The sequence below is a fragment of the Lissotriton vulgaris genome, chromosome 8, assembly GCF_964263255.1.
Source record: "Lissotriton vulgaris chromosome 8, aLisVul1.2, whole genome shotgun sequence".
Taxonomy (NCBI): domain Eukaryota; kingdom Metazoa; phylum Chordata; class Amphibia; order Caudata; family Salamandridae; genus Lissotriton; species Lissotriton vulgaris.
The window spans coordinates 110,123,515-110,139,650 of record NC_141696.1 but is presented as its reverse complement, the minus strand read 5'-3'; the positions used below and the strand labels follow the sequence as shown (position 1 = coordinate 110,139,650).

General features: G+C 48.2%; 1 protein-coding gene across 2 annotated transcripts in view; it reads right to left on the bottom strand.

The window, feature by feature from the left end:
• Positions 1–16,136, bottom strand: part of INPPL1 (inositol polyphosphate phosphatase like 1) — a 915,229-nt gene that overhangs the window by 419,667 nt on the left and 479,426 nt on the right. For both annotated transcript variants that reach the window (XM_086933779.1, XM_086933780.1), the window contains one exon: positions 8,832–8,922. In XM_086933779.1, coding sequence (XP_086789905.1) covers positions 8,832–8,922 — 91 coding nt within the window. The remainder of the gene's footprint in view (positions 1–8,831; positions 8,923–16,136) is intronic.

The following is a 16,136-nucleotide window of genomic DNA, read 5'->3' as shown; positions in this document are numbered from 1 at the left end:
CGAAAGGAACCTCTGTGTTGTTGAAACTGCAATGCACCCATTGATTTTGCAGTTTCTGTATCTTTTTTCATTTTGCCTAAAATGGTGTCGACTGCAGGGCCAAAAAGGAAGTCTTGATTGATTGGTTGGTTAAGAATGGTGGATTGCACCTCGTTCTTAAAGCCAGAAATACGTAGCCATGCTTGTCTTCGCAGTAAGACGCTAGTGTTAATGGACCTGGCTGCAGTGTCAGCTGCGTCAAGCGCACATTTAATGGAGGCGTTTGTAATAAATTTCCCCTCCTGTATGAGGTCATTAGCTTGTGCTTTGAAAGGCTCAGGCAGGTGTTGCATTAAACTTTCAAGCTGGTCATAGTGTGCTCTGTCGTAACGAGCTAGTAGAGCTTGTGTATTTGCTATTCTCCATAAATTGGAAGCCTGTGATGCTACCCTTTTACCCGAGGCCTCTAGTATTTTGGACTCTTTATCAGGAGGTGGAGCTTCTCCTGTTGTCTGTGAGTTGGCCCTTTTACGTGCATTAGCCACTACTAGTGAGTCTAATGGTAACTGACCTCTGACCTAAGTAGGGTCTGTAGGGGCTGCTCTATATTTCTTTTCAATCCTGGGATTGATTACGCGTGCCCTGGCTGTATCTTTAAAGATATCTGGCGCATGTTTTAATACCCCTTTTAACATAGGAAGTGTTCTGACATTTTTTTCTGAAGTAGGGAATGTATCAAATAAAAAATCTTCTTCTATAGGGTCATTGTACATGTCTACGTTGTGGTACTGCGCTGCCCTATCTATTAGCTGGTTGAAGACAATGGTGTCGTCAGTAGGTGACAGCTTTGTTGGGTATGAGGAGGTGTCGGGGATGGGATGCATGTCATATGGATCAGTAAGTTCACCCCATGGTTCATCTTGAGGGTTAGGATCCTCTGGATAGTCATAATCATGTTGGGGATCTTCCCCTGTGTCACCCTCATTGTCCCCAGAGTGCGTAGGAAGTAAGAGCAAAAGGTGTAGTAGGCATAGTAGGATAGAAAGGAATGAAGGGTCTGGAGGGAGAAGTCCCAAAGTCCTTCTTTTTCTTTAAAGGAATGGGGGAATGAGAGTCCGTGCCCAATGGTCTCTTCTTCCTGTGTAGGATTGTGACTTTACCAGTCTCAGGGTTTATATAAATTTTTGCCTGATCTTCGGATGGATCTGGATGGAAGAGTTCTTCTTCCACTGTCCGTGGCTGTGTCTTTGACTTAGTCTTTTTTGGATCGACTATTGCCTTCGGGTCGATAACCTTTCTTGGTTCGACGACTTTCAGCGCCTTATTGCTCTTTCTCGGCTCGGTCTCTTTATCCGGGTCGACGAGTGATTGCGGATCAACCGGATCTTTAGGTTCGACACGCTTTCTGTGCTCGACAAGTTTTTTAGGTTGACTGTCTTGTCGAGTCGATGACTTTTTTTGGATCGACTGGTGTTTTAGGAACACTTGTTTTTGGTTTGATGCCTTTCTTTGGTTCGATAACCTTCTTAGGCTGGACCACAAGCTTCGACACAATGCCCTTTGTGTCGACGACCTTCTTCGGTTCGACGACCTTCGGCGCAGCGGCCTTCTTCGGGTCGACGGCCTTCTTCGGTTTGGCGCCCTTCGGGTCGGCGGCCTTCTTTGGTTCGGGGCTTCTCTTTGGTTCTGCGCCCTTTGGCTCGACGTCCTTCTTCGAGTCGACGCCTTTAGGCTGTACGGCCTTCTTCGGTTCAACGCCCTTCGGGTCGATGACCTTTTTAGGTTCTAGAACCTTCTTTGGGATAAAGTTACTTGGACCTGGGGTCTCTGAAGGCTTAATCTTTGTTCTCGGAGCCGAGCCGGACGGCGGGGCTGCTGAATGATGTTTTGGATCTTGGCTAAGGCCTTTAGGCGATGCCTCGACCGGAGCCTTCGGTAATGGGGTAATCGGTGTTGGGGTCAGTGTACTCACGATTTGCCCCGGTGGGATGTTGTCATCAGAGTCCGAGTATTCCTCGACGGTGACTATCTCTAGATCCGAATCTTGAGCTTCTGGAAGATCTTGTTCATCTTCGAAGATGTTGTCTGGTTCCGGTGCCTGACGCTGCATCTCTTGCCTAGCTGCCCGTCGAATCCGGATGGTTTTCTTCGAACGGAATTGGGCACAGGCTGGGCAGATTTTCTCCTAGTGGTCTCGTGATAGGCACTTGTTGCATACTGTGTGTTTGTCAGTAGGCGGGAACTTGGAGTGGCATTGTGGGCACCTTTTGAACTGGCTCCTTTCCAACGACAGCAGGCCCACGTGGCGTAGAAAAGGCCCAACGGCCCGCGTCGACGACCGAGTCGAGATGGAAAGCTTGATTGAGTCAAGAAGTACCGAGCGAGAACAATACCGTCGAAGTGGAAGGCCTTTTGGCCTCTAGAAAAGTTTAGTTTCGATTCCGAAGTTGGAGTATAGGAATAACATCCGAACCCAATGGCGGAAAAAAACAATCTGAGGATGGAGCAGATGCACATGCGCACGGTAGTCCAGGGGAGGAATCACCTATCTCGTGATACTTCGAAGACTCTTCCAGGAAAACAAGGTGCAATCATCCGGACCCAACACTAGGCGGCGAGACCCAACACTAGGCGGCGATCTATGCACAGATATGAATTCAGCAGCCCACATGCCTCGAACACTTTGTTCCTCCAAAAATCACCTCTACCCTCAACCCTCAACTCTTGCCCCTCAGGATGCAGACAAATATGTAATTTAATATGGCTTGGATACCACCAATTGCTTGAGTCAAGCAGTTAGTACAAGTGTGGAGCTTTGTTGCCTCGAATAGATAAGATCCACAGGATTATCGAGGGATGTCCAGGCATTGAATATGGCTGTTTCTGTCGACAGACAGCGTCTAATAGGCGAAAAGGCTGATTCTGCCCTGGAACGCTTCCAAGAGAGCCTGGCCCTGACACGTTCCTTGGACCTCTCAAACCATGCTAGACAATTTCCTCGAAAACTGCATCTAGAGGCATGGCGCACAGGAAGCGCCAACCACCCCACAACCCCTGCGGTATGCACTTGATCATTTTAGGTACAGGGATAAGGACTGAGTAGACACGTTACAAGCCATCCTGAGGAGGGACCTTCCCAGTCCTTTACACCTGCGTCATCAGCCTCAAAGCTGCTTTAGTTTAGTTTGCCATTAGTGGCGCATGAACACCCTGTGGGAGGAAGGATCAGACATTTATGTGAAGGGTGGCAAGGTGTAATTTCTGACAGATGGGTCCTTCAGATCATTCAAAAGGGCTTTGTCCAAACATTATTTTCCGACCCGCTGCATCTCTGCCCACATTAGAGTGGCTTTCAGAGGACCAACCTCAACATCTTGTTGCAAGATGTTCAGACTATCCTGTCCAAAGGGGCCATGAAGAGTGTAGGAGGCTGATTAGTTTATGGTGCACTCTTATTTAAGTGAAGCACTGTCACTAATCCAGGCACCCCTTATGGTGATTTTAGTGGTCCTAGACAATCATAGAAAGCTCTCTAAGTGATAGCTGTGCAGAGCAGCCTTCAGGCTTAGTCCAGAAGGAGTGTTAAGCAGCTTGTTGTACCAGTACTAATTATATAGTGTAGGTTAAGTGAAAAAGAACCACACAGTGTTGTTATAAAAAACAGTTATTTATCATAAACACTCACTAACACATTGGTATATCTACTACCCGGAGAGATAAACACAATACACACAATATTTAAACAATAGAACAGGTAAGTAGCACAAAACAACAGTGGTATCCAGAGGGAGACAAAACCATATACAAATAAAGTGGAATGAGAACCACAACCAAAGTCGAGACTTGACTTAGAAGAGCTGGGGAAACACCCAAGGTAAGTACCCAGAAAACACAACCACATCCTCAATGCAAGTCAATGAGGAAGACGCGGTTGCAGTTGTGAAATAGGAGGACCCCTCCCAGAGGACCCTGAAGAAACCATGTGGAAGATGGAAGGTTGGAGAGTCACCCCACTCATGGATACTCCAGGAACCAGGATACCTACACCAGGGAAGCAGGGTGCATAGGTCCGAAGTGACGTTGAAAACCGCTGTAGACCACAATAGATAACTTCAGTGAAGATCCCGCTGGCAAGGAAGCTGAAAGCGTCCGGTGGAATCCAAGGGTGGATTGTTGAAGAGGAGTACCTACAAGCAGAGGGGACAGAGTCTATGCCACTCGGGAGTGACCAGGAGGCATGGAAGACCAATGACCACCGATGAACGAAGATGTAGGCAAGTTGAAGGTGACCTTGTCGCTGAAGCTGTGAAACCAGGCGACGCTGTGGAAGACCAGGAGCTGTCCACGAGCTGTCCAACGTCGGAAGTCGAAAGCCAGGGGGTTGGTGTCTGTCTGGAGCACCAACAAGCCTTGGCAGCAGCAGCAACAGACAAAGAAAAAGAAGAAGGTGCAGTGACGGGACCAGCCAGGTCCAAGTGACTCACCAACGGCAGGAGAGTCAGACCAGTCCCTGAGCAAGCAGAGGAGCCCACTGGAGCAAAAGAGCTCGCTCATGAGGACCCACAGGCCGAATGCACAGGAGTCGCAAGAGGGCCTCGAGCAGCTCACCAAGAATGCAGGCCCACGGTGCAGAGCATTCAGTGAGGACGAAGATCTTGGTAGCAGGAGATGCTGGAGGCTGGAACTTCTTGGAGCCCGAAGATCTCTGGAGAAGAGGAGTCAACAAGCCTTGGCATCTGCAAGTTAGCGAGGTGCATAGGGGTACTGCTCCAGCGATACCGACGAGGGTACGGACTTCAAACTTGCTGTGAAGACAATGCAGGACTCACGGGAGTTGCAGAACCACCCCCTGTGTTGCTTAGCCTTTTGGAGACCATGGGACATCAGGAGCAGCAGACCAGTCAGCTTTCTTGGGGAGCCTGCAGGTACAAGGGAGTGACTCCTTCACTCCAAGAGAGATTCCTTCGGGAATCTTTGATGCCCACAGACCTGGAGTAGAGCCTGGACGGAGCACAGGCACAGACAACACAGAAGACTAGCAAGACGATGAGGCAAGGAGCAGCAGGAGTCTTCCAGACGCAGTCTCGGTTCTCAAAGCGAAGTCCAAAGTGCCCAGGTGGTTGAAGCTAAAGTGGTTTTGGATCTGAATCTTGCCCCACGACGAATCTGAAGAGTCATCTGCAGGTAAGCTCTTAAGTACCCTAAGAAAAAGGTTGAGAGGATTCAGGGATCCCTCCCAGGGGAGGGGCTAGACAGAGGAGAGGATACTCCCACATTCTCTGTCCAGTTTCGCACCAGAGCAGGAGCCAACAGCTCCCTGAACTGGTTCCAACTGGAGTATGACAGGAGGGCACCAAATGTGCCATTCAAAGCAGTCTGGTGGCGCTGGCAAGCAGCCCCAGCCTAGTCCGAAACGTACTGTCTGGGAGGTGGTCAAACCTCCATGCTACAAGAAGCTATTTTCTTACCTTCTCCTGCTCGAGCCTGGCTAGGCAGCTTGAGGGCAGACTTGGGCCTGTGGTCGGCAGCAGCACTAGCTTGCTGTTAGACCCAGAAAGGCTGGTACAGTGGAATACAGTGGGGAGCTCCCTAGGGGAGCCCCCCAGTACATGGGATCCTGCATCCAACACTGGAATCGGTGTTGGGGTAGGAACCCAACATGTCTGATACCAAACATGACCGGTTTTGGTGCAGCCAATATATAGTTAGACATCTCATAATTGACTTGATGTCCACTATATGTATAAAATGGCTCTCCGCAGTTACAAAGCCTGGATATTCTACTCCGGGGTTTGTAGGGGGTGTCCTGCTCATGCAGGACACCATCACACTTAGAACCAAGCACCCTACCTTCAGGATTGAAAGGCCTACCTTAGTGGGGACATAGGTTTTAAGTACAGTGACCTCCGATATAAGGAAACATATCGGGTGGTGAGTGGTGCTGGCACCAGCTCACACAGGCTGCAATGGCAGGCCTGTAGTCACAGTTTAAGTGGTCTCTCATAGGTGGCATAATACATGCTTCAGCCCATGGGAGACCCCTGGTGACCTTAGTCCTGGGTACCTTAGTATCATATACTAGGGACTTCGAAGGGTACACCTGTAGCCAATTAGGAAGGTGCAGTACTGACCATTGTCCAATTTAAGGAGATAGCACAGTCCTGATTACCAGGATCCCAGTCAGACAAATAGAATGACACCAGCAAAAAGTGTGGGTGACCTTGAAAGCAGATTCTACTTCCCTACAAAGAGGGTCCCAGATCCGGAAATAGGGGCTAGATGATACTCCTGCTATTTCCTTGGTGCCATAAAAGTATGAAGGCCTTCGTCTGATTCTAGACTTCTGCCCTCTGAATTTCTGCCTTTCTGCAGGGGGAGAGATTCAAGATGCTCACAATGGCCCTAGTTAGGTCTGCACTGGATCCAGGCGACCGGATTGTTGCCTTAGACTTGCAGGAAAAGTACTTTTATGTGACTATCCTGAAGTCCCACAGGTGCCAGTGTGAACTGGCTCTGCCTAAGGCACATGGCAGATTACACATGGTGATTACACCATGAAGTGACTCAGAGCATGAGCCAACAATAGGGAGAACCCTGGCTGAATATTTTTGCCACGGTTGAGAATGGAAGTGGGCAACACTTTTGCCTGCCCGAGTTTCCAAAAAAGCTCTCTGTAGGAGACGGATTCTGGTAAGGGGTTAGAGTGGAGGATGGGACTCCTATATGCGTTTCTGCCTCCCCCTCTTCTGCAACACGTTCTGAAGAAGATCAGGAACGATCAGGTTATCCTAGTGGCTCCCGACTGGGCAAGGAGAGTGTGGTACCAAAAACGTCTGTGCTTGATTATATGTCCTCCAATTAGGGTGCTTTTTTGGGAGGATCTTCTGTTGTAGCAGCAGGGCTGGGTTCTGCAGCCGAACGTGCGCAACTTCCACCTCCACACATGGAGACTGAGCGGCAGCAGTTGACTACGTTTGGTCCATCACCCAAAGTTGTGGATGTCATCCTTGCTGCCCGGCGTCCATCTACAAGGTTCTTCTATACTGGGTACTGTTAGCAAATTTGTGTTATGGTATGGGGTCCACAGTATAGACTGTTAGATTTATTATTATTTGTGTTATCTCTGGCCCAGCAAGGACTTTGGGTGGCATAATTAAAAGATATTTGTTGACCCTTTCGGCCTTTGAGTTTACTGGGCCAGCCGTCCTTATTCAAGCCACTTGTTGCAATGCATTTTATAAAAGGTTTGACACAAATTGCCTCCTTCCAAACCCTTTGTGAAGCCTCAATTTGGTCCTGACTTTCCACGTATGTTCTCCCTTCGAGCTGATGCACAGCTGCCTATTGTGTGTTATGACTCTGAAGACTGGTGTCCTCGTCACCTATTTGATTGTGGCTACAATATATGTTACCAACTGATGGGTAAACCATGGCAAGGGAAGCCAATGACGCATTCCACAAGAGGGAAGTATGGAAGTCTTAATAGTCACAAATATTTTCCCTTGGAGACCTAAAATCGCACACCTCAACTACCAAAAACTTCTTCAATCACCGCACATTCATACAGTCTTGAAAGAGTCAAAAAAATGTTTTTTAACAGACCAGTTTATATTATCACATTTTATGCCAAATATTTCTAATCAATTAGTCCATAAAATTCAAAATAATCTAAAAACAGATACTGCAAAGTTCACATAGGTACATAAGTTAAAAGGAGAGATAACACATAAGACATTCACATTTGTCATAAAATGATGTTAATTTGTAGGAATCTATAAAAGTGAAACATTGCAGAAACCATGTTATTTTCCAACATGTGAAACTGTGTCCCTAAATTTACCTTTACATAATTACACAGAAATTACAAAAATGACTCAAAAGTTGTGTCCAAGGATTGTTCAGACAGATTCAAGCGTATGTCCTTATTAATTGGATGTGGGATATGCATATTTTTTTTCTTCTGTGTAATTATGTAATACCTTGTGTATTTAAATGTTTGTATTTGTGACTCATTGCACCAATTCTGTATTGTGTACCTATTATCCTTTGCATTATTTGTACCTGTTAAACAATGGTCCTGCGTACCATAGTGAGACTTCACAGTATATGAATATTAGTATACCCCATTCTCCTTTAAAAAGGAAATTAGGTGTCAATGACTTATTTTGCAGTTATTAACCAGGTGGGTTATGCCATACAGGTGGCCATTCATTGTTAAACAGGAAACTAGGTGATTTATAAAGTATTTCCCTATCCAAGTAAAACATGAGCTTCCCACCTCTCAGGCTTCTATCTTCTTGGGCATTCGTAACAGCAACTGACTTTTTTAAATCACAACTCTTTATCTCTCTTCAAAAAGAACGGACTCTGTGAGGTAACTGCCAGTCCAAAGTGTCATGGGCAGTGCAAGTCCCTCCTAAAAGGAAATAACTCTTTTTCTTAAGCCTTTATACACAAGCCTATCAAGGCTGCGCTTTCCCCTCAATGTTAAACAAATGCACAGCTTTTTTATACTCTAGATGCTGGAATTAAGTCTCGTAAGGGTTTTTGGAAGTTACTGAAAAACCTGCTGTGATAGGCTTCTCAAAGGAGCTGCACATCATATGGGCATATGGAAGTTCGCATCCCCAGTGAAAATAAGGAAAAACATATTCAGATGAAGAGTTCCAGGGTCAAAGCATGCAGTGGGGAATGTTTCTAACATGTATGACTTCAATGAAACTTCCTATGATTCAGAATGTAAAGTCTTAATGCAGACATTAAAAAAAAACACAGCTCTACATTAGCAAAATATATCCACCACCAGTCACTCAAACAACCCATTCACCGGGAGGTCTGCATATGTGTCTTACCTGTTGAATGATTTTAGAGACAATGAGGGAACTCTGCTGATCGAAGACCTTGGATAGGATCTCCAATCCGGATAACACCTTATCAACTTCACTGAAGGGGGGAGGAAAGTCAGAGGAAATTAGAAAAACAAATACGTTAAGCTGCCTTTTATTCATAAAGGTTAACATCATAAAAAAGTATTAGCCCATAAAGAGACAAGAGTCAATAAAATGCATTCAAAAGTTCGAATATCAATCCCAATGCATAAAAGTGCTATATGCAAAAATTTCAACAGATCAAATGTACCAATCAAGTTATTACTACTTCTTGATAAACTAATATAGTGGACTTTAAACATCACATCATTCCTTGTACCTTGTACCTTGTTCCTTACACATACTGACTTCAACAAAAATAACTGAATAATTCAAATTGCCACACTCATAAATCATAGATTTACGACCAATCCAAAGTCTGGTAAACTGGAATCGGCCATTAATGGTTCCTAGCATTAGGAAAAATTGTTGTCTTTCTTTTACAATGTTGAAAACAAGCATACAATCCCATTAACAGAAAGCTCTAAAACATTTCTAATAGCTGACAGCAGACACCAATTGTGCTGGTAAGGGCAGCGCTGGAGAGCCGACGAGCAAGACGGCCGCACTCTTGTGAGGCTCTGACAGCCTGGGATCACTGTCCGGCAGAATCCTTCTTTATATTGCGGCGTAACCCTGACAAAGCTGCAGCCAGACTTTGCCGGGAAGCTGATGCAGTGAACAGAACCCGTCTTGAGCTACTCTACATAATATATCGCTGTGCGGAATGGACCGCAGCCTAAGACGTGACAAAATGGTGGCTATGCTGGCGGACTAAAAAGATCTGCGGGACTGGCCCCGGCGATAGGTGACCCCCGCTGTATGTGTCGCTAAGTGCAGGGGGCTGACCTCCACGACGCTCGACTGGAGAAAGCGGCCCGCTTCCTGAGACTTGGAGCCGTCACCGGAGGGTGTGACAGGCCAAGGTGAGCAACCAACAACAAGAAATTACCTGCCCAACAATTGCAATAAGGCCCTAGGAGAGGGTCCTGACCAGGCGGGTAACTAGAGCCAAATTTCGGTGGGGGGGGGGGGGGGGTTAGGGGGCTGAAAAATATTTCGGAGGGCTGGGCCATTTACAATTAATGGTCTTTTAAAGACCTGTTAAGTACTCGGGTGCGGCTGCAATTAGATGGTCGCCAGCCCGCAAAACTGTGTCAGGCTGACACACACGACGGGGGGCTGAAGCCCAATGGGTGTTGCGCGCCTGCCTGATACGATAAAAAAATCATACAAAGAGCGGGTTTACCGCTAAAAAACACGTAAACACTTGTGACTTAAAACTCATGTATAAATACTGGTTGATTAGTGAACTTTCCATTTAAAACATTTTGATCAGTAAAACGAAGGAAAGCTAAGGAATACTGTACAATTAGTGCCTTTTAGTCTAATGGAGTGGTTCTAGCTTGAGGAATCTGATTCTTGTACTTGTATTTTGCTTCGAAGTAAATGTCTAAGCATTTTCTGGTTTGAGTTAAGTGTCTTTCTTTTCTAGCACTTTTGCAGCTAGACTTAAAAGCTTTAATGATTTACATGCCAATTGCACTGTTGACCCTCCTAAACATTTTATTACTGCCAGATACTAATGAGCACACACCGGAGTGGACCAAGGCTATTATCAAAGGTCATCAATCAACTTGAGCTTATTAATCAGAATAGATAATCCTTTTTAGGTCGAGCAGACCTAAAAAGCATGCGAAGCATGCTTTGTCTGCGAAGACATCTTTTGTTGGCGTGTTCCGATGAATGTGAGACAGGGGATGTGCACGCGCTTTCCATCTGGGATTTCACCTCGTGGGCGCGCACGCCCAGCCCGGCGCCGTGCACATCCCCTGCCTCTGATTCTCACCTAAACACGCAGTCAGGCAAACACGCAGTCAGGCACACACGCAGGCAGGCACACACACAGACGCAGCCATATACAAGCGCACGCACACACAGCCACACACGCACATGCACCCCCCCACCCCCACACAGCCACGCACGCACCCCCACCACTCACGGGCGCGCGCACACACACACACACACACACACAGATACAACCCCCCCCCCTCCCACTCACCGTGCTCTTTCTGCCTCGTCCGTGTCCCTCTCTCCCTCGGCAGCCATTGGGTGTGTCTCGGCGTGGGAGCTCCACAGCGCTGGTGGTCACTCGGGACGGGACCCGGGACTTCAGCTGCCTTAGCGCCGGGGTTCCCTCTCCAGCAAAGAGCGCGCATGCGCGGGCAGCCCCCGCCCTCAGTCGCAGCCCAGTACTGAGAGCTGCTTTCGGTTTCGCTGTAACTCTGACTGAGGTTCATCCGCCCGGCACGTAGGTCTTCAAATAAACGGGACAAATCCCCCTCTGTACTAATTTACATCAGTTGTGGCTGTGAAATGCTCCGATGCACAGGACGGAAGAGAAGGTGATACGAGGGACACTGGTCTTGGACGCTGGCTGCCACGGCGCACCGTTGATGGAAGGAACAGAAGAGGTAAGGACCCCGAGCCTTTAATTCACTGCTGCCTCCTCTGAGTCCCGGCCCGGAGCCTCTAACGGATCCAGAGTGGTGCAGGGCTACCGTCCTCTCCTCAGCAGTGCCAGCCAGTCCCCCTGGGGCAGGGGACCCTGCAGGACATGCAGAGGCAGCTCAGATCAGCGGTGCACTGCCACATTCAGAGATGCCAGTGTGACACTGGCATCTCTGAATGTGGCAGTGCACCGCTGATCTGTGTCTCCGGATTCTCCCCAAAGCAGCGCGCCTGGCCAGAAAACTGCGTGGAAACATTTCAAAACAGAGGCGTGGAAAACGCGTTAAACATGTGTTGGCAGAGAACCAGTGGAAAAAAAAGTGCCACACGGTTTAAACTGAGCATGCATGGTAGCTGCTGCTTGCTGGCACAGCTGGGAGCTTGTCGTGCTGTCCTTATTGCATCTTGGTTGCATCACGCAGGCCAGGGTGATGCTGTTGTTTCTGGCGCTAGGGTTCGCGAGCTGCAACGTGGGGGGTTTCGGTGTGATGGTGTGGACAAGGCAGGCTATGTCTAGGCACTGTAATTGTCATGCTAAATGAACCGTGAGGCCTCTCCGTGCTGTAATGTGTGCCTCAGCTGTAACAATTCACTGAAATTGGGACTTAAGAGGTGTCACCCGTAGTTACTTCTTTCGTCATGCTAGTGTTTCACTTCCTCCAAATGTCATCAGTTCCTTCATATTCTCCTTCTGCCTCTCGTTCTCCCATCAACCTTTTCCCCTTACTTTCACTATTTTTAGTCGACGGTTGCCTTCCACCTCTACTTTCACACTTTCTCCGTGTCACACGTGTTCCTACACTGTAAACCACTCCCCCCCCAACATCTGTACTAATTAACGCCAGTTTCTGCTCCCTACTATCCATTTTCTGATGGCTCTCGCCATTTCGCCTAGTGAAAATCTCCTTTGACTTTAACCCATTGCACCTTTCCCCTCGTGGTCACTTCTTGCTACTCTGACCCATTCTGTCTGCCCTGCACCTTTGCTGCGGACTGCTCACAAACTTCTCCCATTGGAACCCCCTCCTCCTCCTATTACACATCCCAGAAAGCCAAGAGAAAACAAGTGAGCTACCCACGTATGGGATTTGGAAGACCGGAAGTTCCGCATCCATGTTGTGTACCCACCGCACATTGTGATCACTGCCCATGCTGTCATATTTGCACATGTCCCGGGTCCACGTTTCACTCTGTAGCATCTTTACGTACACCACTGAGGGCAGGTACAAGGGGAGAGAGTCGTAGGAAAAAGGGTTGTTTTTTCTGTATGCCTTCTTAGTGTTACATATTGCAATTGCTTCCATATAGCGCTTCAAAGTCCTGAGGAGGCTCTATGCTTGTATTACTCCTAGAAACTTTGCCCAGTGGTCCTGTTGGCTCTTTTATAGGTCTCCCACCAGGCACACACACCACCAGCCGTCAGTGCAGGCTTCCACCAGGCACACACACCACCAGCCGTCAATACACGCTTCCACCAGGCACACACACCACCAGCCGTCAGTGCACGCTTCCACCAGGCACACACACCACCAGCCGTCAGTGCACGCTTCCACCAGGCACACACACCACCAGCCGTCAGTGCACGCTTCCACCAGGCGCACACCCCACCAGCCGTCAGTGCACGCATCCACCAGGCACACACACCACCAGCCGTCAGTGCACGCTTCCACCAGGCACACACACCACCAGCCGTCAGTGCACGCTTCCACCAGGCACACACACCACCAGCCGTCAGTGCACGCTTCCACCAAGCACACACACCATCAGCTGGCAGTGCACACTTCCACCAGGCACACACACCACCAGGCATCAGTGCACGCATCAATTGTTAACGCATCCACAATTTACTATTGTAGCAATCGCAGTATGGTGCACTTTACTTCTAAACATGTCAGTGCACACTTTTCCACCAGGCACACACACCACCAGCCTTCAGTGCATGCTTCCAGACACACACACCACCAGCCGTCAGTGGACGCTTTCACCAGGGATACACACCACTGACCGTCAGTGCACACTCACCAGGCACAGACACAACCAGCCGTCCGTGCGCACTTTCACCGGACACAAACACCACCAGCCGTCAGTGCACGCTTCCACCACACACACACCACCAGACGTCAGTGCATGATTTCACCTGGCACACACACACACACCACCAGCCGTCAGTGCACACTTTCACAGGGCACAACCAGCACCAGCCTTCAGTGCACGCTTCCACCAGGCACACACCACCAGCTGTCAGTGCACGCTTTCATCAAGCACACACACACACACACCACCAGCCGTCAGTGCACGCTTTCACCAGGCACACACCACCATCCGTCAGTGCACGCTTTCACCAAACACACACACCACCAGCCGTCAGTGCACGCTTTAGCCAGGCACACACCACCAGCTGTCAGTGCACGCTTTCACCAAGCACACACAATACCAGCCGTCAGTGCACACTTCCACCAGGCACACACACCACCAACCGTCAGTGCACACTTCCACCAGGCACACACACCACCAGCCATCAGTGCACCATTTCTACAGGCACACACACCACCAGCCATCAGTGCACACATCAATTGTTAACGCATCCACAATTAACTATTGTAGAAATCGCAGTATGGCACACTTTACTTTACGCGCAACCACTGCATCACTCAGGGCAACGACAGCACCACTCAGCACCACCACAGCATCACTGGTTCAAATATGTTCTCTCAATGTTTCAAGCTTTATTACAAATGTCACAAAAAGATGTTAATATTTCACTTCTGTTCTTGGATTTTCGTCACAATAAAATACACTGAACATAATCTTCACAAAAGTTATTTACAAAAGTTTAAGCTATTGCCATTATAAATTTTTAAGTATTAATTATTAAAAAGAAATAAAAGCCATTGTTATTTGTAATATCAACACATGTAAGTCACGTAAATACAAAACATGTTGCATTACCAATGCTATAGGTGTCACATTTGTGAAAGTTATAACTATTGGCATTGTAAATGACAAAGCTATTAATTACGTTATTTAAAAAAAAACACATAAATAAATAATTTGTCATTTACCATACCAATAGCTCAAACTTTCCTAATAATGCGAGACCTATTGCATTGCAAATGCTTGTTTATTTTATTTTTCATATTCACAAAAGACATTTCATCAATTTTTCGGCAAAAATAGATACAGTACAAAGACAATACTCAGTAAAACATTAATAAATTAGTCAAGTCCTACACATCATATTCAGACATCGCAGTCATACGATCATCCAACATAACATATACACATCACATCAACAAGTGCATCAGAATAGAAACAACGGCCACAAAATGATCTGATGACAGATTAACACCTTCGCTGCTGATGACGAGCTCAGCTCGTCATCAGCCACGATGATCGTGTGCGGATGACGAGCTGAGCTAGTCATGTAACACAGCTTTTTAAAAATTGCCGCACACAGCGGGAAAAGCCGCCGCAGCGATGCGGTTAAGAATAATCATCCAGGGGGTAGGGGTAGGTACAACCCAGTTCTCCCAACAGTAACAAAGCCAACACGCGTTTCAGTGTCAGGCCCCAGCTGGGGCTACACCTTCATCAGGGCGGAGATGGACGAGTGGTGTGGGACAGCACACCTGTTGTTTAAATACAAACGACAAAGGCTGTTTTTTTTAAATATAGCGCAACATCCAACATGGAAGGGTAGCACTTCAAAACCAGGTTCCAGCAAGTTCCAGATAATCCTTATCAAGGATTTCAAATAACTCCTTCCACAAGGCAAATGGAGGATGCAGGGGATACCACTCCTGGTAATGTGGTTTGAGCAATGCCCCCTCGCGTTCAGTCGTACTACCGGTCCCAAAGTTGGCTGGATAAATACCTCAATCTCTGTATAGGATACCAATGACGGGCACTTCCTAACGGCTCAAGCACAGCCGGCCGTACGCAGATGGCCAAGGTGAGCCCAGACAATTGTCGCAGAAGTGTTGGGCGATAAACGCGATCAGTCCCTCAGGGGCTGCTGGCTGCTGCCGGGGAGACTGGCGGGCCGATCCTGGTGGAAGCCGCTGCGTAGGTGGTCCCTCCGAGACATTGGGAGCGCAAGGGAGCGGCGGCACAGATTCGGCTGAGGCGCACTTGGCGCTGGGTGAGGAGCGGCCTGCTCAGCCGGTTACGACGACGCTGTGTGGCGGCGCGGGAGGCCGTGAATCTGGGGCTCAGCGCTGATATTGAGAAAACCGCCTGAGAAACCCCTGTGCGGCAGCAGATGACGTTTCTCACCAACGCTGAGCTTGCCATCTGATGTGAGGTGAGGCTACACTGCTGCGGCTGGTGCTGGGGCCAGAGACATACGAGGGGCACTGTAAAACATGTAAAGGTACGTCATAGGGAAGACCTTATGAGCGCTCAGCGCCTGCTGTTCATCACCGCAATTTAGAGCCAAGAGAAATCTACACAAATGCCCAACAGACTGCGGAGGCAAATATTGCAAGGGAGCAGTGGGGCTTGAAGGTCAGCGCAGCTGAACCCAGACTGAACGGAAGGCGACCGGAATCCCAATTAGATCCCTGCCCCCCTTGGGATATACAGCGCCAGCCTACACCATGAGCCGCGCGGAGGGCAAACAGGCAAAATTGCAGCCCACAGCACACAAAACTCTCTCCAAAGCTGCTGAAGACACAGACTCACAGCGGAGGAGGATAAGAACAAAAGTTACTTACCTGT